Below are 5,338 nucleotides of genomic sequence, written 5' to 3' on the forward strand. Positions count from 1 at the left end.
AAATGTAAATTAAGTACGAGAGAAAGGGGCCAAGTGTAACATTCTCGGAAAGAAAGAACGGAGCTTTTGTTTTTCGTTTGTTTCTTTTTTTGAGAGTATAAAAGAAAGAGGGAGAAAGGAAAAGACGAAGCATGGAGATTACGCAATTGGGGAACGAATGACTCGTGTTATTAAAAATTATCGCACGTGTTCGGGAATAAAGTCAATAGAAGTCAAAGAAGAATATAAAAAATAGCCATTCCCTTTCTCGCTCATAATTATACATACGTCGTAATTATCTCTGTCGCTTGGCCCCTTTCCTCGATCCACGAGTAGACAGATTTTGAATTTCACGAGTTTAGGGGGATGGCTTGACGACTCTTTCTCTCTCCTTGTTTACCGTCCTGTATCTATGCCCGTCTCGTATCAAGGAAAAAGAAATCCGCGCCGGAATCGCCCTGGAGGCGTTGCACGCTCCTTCAGTTTCACTCTAACGTGTCGTGTTTTTGCCTAGTGTGCATATACGCATATATATATAGAGAGAGAAAAATTTTCGGAATAATTTTTCTCCGCTTTAGCATCGTGGCCGGATTACCAGGAGGGAAGGAAAGGGGTGGGGAAGAAAAAGGACGAAATTAAATTCATTTTCGCGGAATAGTCGCCTCGCGCAAAATGGAACAATATTTTCCCTTCGTTTCACCTTTATCCGGCGAAATGGCCGTGAGTTAGACGACACCGAATTTTCCATGGGTGGAGAGAGAGAGGAAGGGTGGGCGCACACATTCCGGCCGTGCGCGCGAGGAACTCTTTCCCTTCTCGCAGTCGAAATCGCTTTAACGGCGGCACCTGGTGTTGAACGATGGGGAGGAGGGAGTGAATTACACAACCTTCACACCCACGCGTGACAACTAGTATCTTTCAGCTTTTTATTAACAGTGATAGTGTGTTTAGCTGTCCAGCTGAAGGATACGGGTAATTACGTTAGCCGGAAAATGAATTCCTTTCGTATTATTTAAGAGGGATAGCATACGTAGGTGGAGATGAAATAGCTTTAAATCTTTAAGTACACAGGAAAGGTAACAAAAATCTAATCTAACGTGTGACAAGCTGATTAATCAAAGAGTTAATGAAACGTCCGAATTTTTGAAATATTAATCTCGACGCTTTGATAATAAAATATCAAGAATAATTGAAACGATTTTCAAAATATCAAATATTAATCGCGACACTTTGGTATAATATAATAAAATTCAAAGATCGAGGAATTTTGAATATTCTCCGATCGAAACAATATTGCTTCGCATCCATCTCCATCTCTACGAATAAATGAACGTTGAGGAGTGAAAAATTTTCAGAAAAGGGCGTTAAAAAGTTGACTTACCCAAGTCGAAGGAGCGGCAGAGCGGCAGGGAGCAGAGAAAAACGAAAACGGCGATGAGAAGGGGTCGCAAAGGATCCTGTCCGGGTCGGAGAAGCGGCATATTGGTGGTGACCTGAGCCATCGGCGAGCCGACAACCTGCTCCTCCTCATCACTAACTGTCGACGATCCTGACCGCATCGGTCATCGAGCACGTTCCTGGCATCGTGATGGCCGAAAGGTGGTGAGTGTTCTCGCCGATAACCTGCGCACAGTATAATCCCTGTTAATCCCTCCGCAGACGCCACGGAAACGTCGTCCCTGGCAGACGGTTGAAACCGGTTCGGCAATACGTGTCCACGTATTGACGTTAATGCGATTTAACGGTGAAAGATGCGAAATTATCATAATATCCGTCCAATTGTACAAATTGGACAAGACGAATTAATTCATGGGTGAATTATTATTAAGAAGGATTAAAAAAAGATTTTTTCATCGATACAAAGTTTTTCATTGCTTTTAAACAATTCGCGCAAATTTTTGGGGAAAGGAGAGTTTGCTTTCGTTTTCGAAAAGTTTAAGGTTTGATTTTGAATTAAAGTTTTGGCGAATATCGTCTCGTGCTTCGCAACCGCGAATAAACGATAGAATTCGATCAGATATTCTTCTGACGTTGGATATATGAACGTTGGTCGAGTTGATATTTGGTTTCCCAGAAATCGCGATCGTTCTTTGAAATAGGAGTATTCTATTCGAATTCACATTGCCTGCATGGAGTAATGAATCCAGCTACTCGTGTCCCGACGAAATTTGATTCAACTCCGTTCGATTTAACGGAACTTAAATGCACTCAAATCCTGAAGAGATTATACCATCGAATTTCGCGTGACATATAGTCCTGCGATACTGGCGCAAGATCAATATTTCATATTGAAATATGTATCCGCAAGTAGAATTCAATGTTAAATAAGACGTCCCCACAATGAATTTGAGTTTCTGTAAATTTACATCGAGATGCAAATATCTATCTATCTGTCTATCTTTGCAAGTATTTTAAAATAGACAAAATAAAATAATTAATCCCAATTCCCCTGTAGAGAACGTCAATAACTTTTGCATATATTTAAAATCAGACAGACATTCAATTCTTTAAGACAAGAATATCTTGGAAATATTTAAAAAAATATTCCCAGCAACGATACGATTTATTAATGAAGATTCGGTATCAAATGTGGTGCAACATTGGATCTCGTTGAGTAAGATGAGATTCAATCGAATTTTATTGGCGTTGAATAAGATCCAATCGACTCCGCATCGAATCGAATCCAATCGCGCTCCATTCGTATCGAATCAGGCCCTACGAGTCGTGTCGTTAACGAAAGCTGTACGGGTCCCTTAATCGGCGAGAACGAGGAACCAAAGGGGTCATTGCGTGCCGACATAAATGACGATATAATATCGCCTTCTAAACTCGTTCGAACGAATTCCATTAAGAATCATATTCGTTTGCGCCGCTTGTTTGAGCCGCGCTCGCTTTGTAATCGCTTCACCAACGATGAAAACAGATCGTGACTTTCCACCCGTACGCGTCGATCGATCCATCCATCCATCGATCAAATATTAAATTCGATTCGAATACGATCGATATTTGTCGTCCTTTTTCACGAACATAACAAAAATTTCCTCATCGAAACCGCGTTAAAATACTCTTACATTCACTCTACGTGATCATAGTCGTTAAAGAAATATCATTTTACAAGGATATTCAACTGCTTTTCTAGAAAGCAATAGGTTTAAAATCGCGGAGAAGGAATAAAAATCCATACGTGGTATTTCGAATGAATAATTCATTAAACTGTAAACCCATTCGTGGCTACGTATAAAATTTTAATCGCAACTTGGTTATTAACGAGATCGTTCTGTTGGGGGAAAAAAAGAAAGAAAGAAAAAAAAATTGTTAAGGGGCCGTGTAACGGCGATCGCTTTACACGAGCGCGAGAGGCTTTACACGATTCGCGCGTGTAAACTATGATGGACGACAACCGCTCGCGTTGCTACATTAACTCCCGGCATATCCTCGCGAACACCCTAACCGTCAGTCCGCCCCGTCCGAATAAAAATTTTCCCTCGGTTCCCTGCCTGTGTTCCAGCGTATTCCTCCGTATGATTTATTCGATACACAAAAGAATTTAATTCCCCGGAACCAGTTTCTGAAATTCTCTTACAGGTGCAGGAACGTTGGACGCTTCACAGACAGATTTCACCGGCGGAATACGAGAAATAAAAATTATTTTCCAACGGTTACACGGTATTATTATATATCGCCTTTGACGAATTTTCTCGTGGAATAATTTTCATCCTTGCATTTCCACATTTCTGTTTTATCTCTTTTTCTTTAATTTATTATTAATGGAAAGTGATCATATATTTATAAAATAACTTTGTTTTATATAAATGTTAGGCGAAAACAATTTGAGAGAAGATTGTTCAAGTAAGATGAAAATTTGGAGAATCGTTCTTTAGTTATCGATAATTAAAAATTAATAAGAATATTCGTGGATGACGAGCAAATTTTTCTTCGAAGGATTTTCCAAAATATATCGTATAACTTATCGTATAACTCCGAAGAAAATGACATTCAACAAGTGAAAGGCCATTAAAAGCACACGACTTTCCTCTTTAAGACGCTTTTTAATTTATCTCTATAGCACTTTCGGTTCCCTTCGGTTATCCTCGTGTAAAGAAAAGGGTAATTTTTTGATCAATTTTCAATATTTCCCTTGTCACTTACTCTCACTCGAATCTTGGCTCAGATTCCTAGAAGAACACATACAATACAGTACAACACTTACAAAAACGCATGAAAGATACGCCTCATTCGAAGAATGACTCGAATTCCCCATTCTCTACATCGCATGAAAAGTTTCATGAGTAAATTTTGAGCAATGACCTATTGTAACACAAAATGACTCGTTACACCACTGCTCGAATTTTGGAAAATTTGCCATTTGCCGAATTCAATTGCTGTTCACATACCGTTAGACGTACACACACGTGCCATTTAATTCTGCTCGTACCCCGACCCTCCCCCTCGCCCTATAGATTCGCTCGCCAAGCGTCCGGGATTCGTTAGGAACTCCTAGTTATTCCGACCGCGTCCTCCCATACAGGAACTTGCCGGTCCGTACACAATTATGTGCACGTATGTAGCAGTCCAAGCAGGTAAAACGGTGGTACGCGCGAAAAGGGGGGGCGTTTCTAAACAATTCGGGCATGGAGGGAAGGGGGAAATAATTAGTGGCGGTGCGACTTTAATCTGGCAACATTATAGCGGTATTAAAACGGTATGTGATGTATTAAAACCCGTGTGTTTACGCAACACGGATTTACCCCGCGCTAATTGAATGCGACTCAAAACTTTTGAGCCTTCGCGTGTTGTAAGTAGAATTAGACTGTTTGTTGTCGCTGGATCTAATTAATCACGTTGCGTTTAATCCCATTTCGTTTCTAACATTTCTATATATATATTTATAGATACAGATATTTGATCGATTGGTCGTGCAATTTTTATCTAGAAATTTTAAGAAATTGTACGAATTCGATATCTTTCATATCCAAGATTAAAATTAGGGTGTTGTAAGTAGAATTTATTGCTGAATCTAATTAATAATCGCGTTTAATCCCATTTCTAATAGATATAAATATTTGACCGATGCTCTGCAATTTTTATTTATAAATTTGAAAATTGTGCGAATTCTATAATATATCTAATTAATAATCCCATCTAATAGATAATAGATGTAAATAATTAATCGATTGTCTTGAAATTTTTATTTAAAAATTCGAAAATTGTACGAACTCTATAATCAATATCCTACCCGAGGAAATTAATTAATTAATTAAAATTAGGATCCGATGAAGAACGAGGATTTCGTGCGTTCATTCATTTGCACGGGGGTGAATTTATGTCGTCTAAATATATATATATATATATATATATA

At 38.9% G+C, this 5,338-nt stretch overlaps 1 protein-coding gene across 4 annotated transcripts in view; it reads right to left on the reverse strand.

Moving 5' to 3' along the window:
* The window catches only part of LOC102673299 (discoidin domain-containing receptor 2), a 234,385-nt gene that overhangs the window by 116,252 nt on the left and 112,795 nt on the right, over positions 1-5,338 (reverse strand). For 2 of the 4 annotated variants that reach the window (XM_031511947.1, XM_006618672.2), the window contains exon 3: positions 1,361-1,603. In XM_031511947.1, the coding sequence (XP_031367807.1) occupies positions 1,361-1,538 (178 nt within the window). In that variant the 5' untranslated portion in view covers positions 1,539-1,603. Of the gene's footprint in view, positions 1-1,360; positions 1,604-5,338 lie in introns of those variants that run through there. The other 2 variants (XM_031511946.1, XM_006618673.2) reach the window with 2 other exon arrangements.

Source organism: Apis dorsata, unplaced genomic scaffold (genome assembly GCF_000469605.1).
Source record: "Apis dorsata unplaced genomic scaffold, Apis dorsata 1.3 scaffold_365, whole genome shotgun sequence".
In the NCBI taxonomy this organism is placed as follows: domain Eukaryota; kingdom Metazoa; phylum Arthropoda; class Insecta; order Hymenoptera; family Apidae; genus Apis; species Apis dorsata.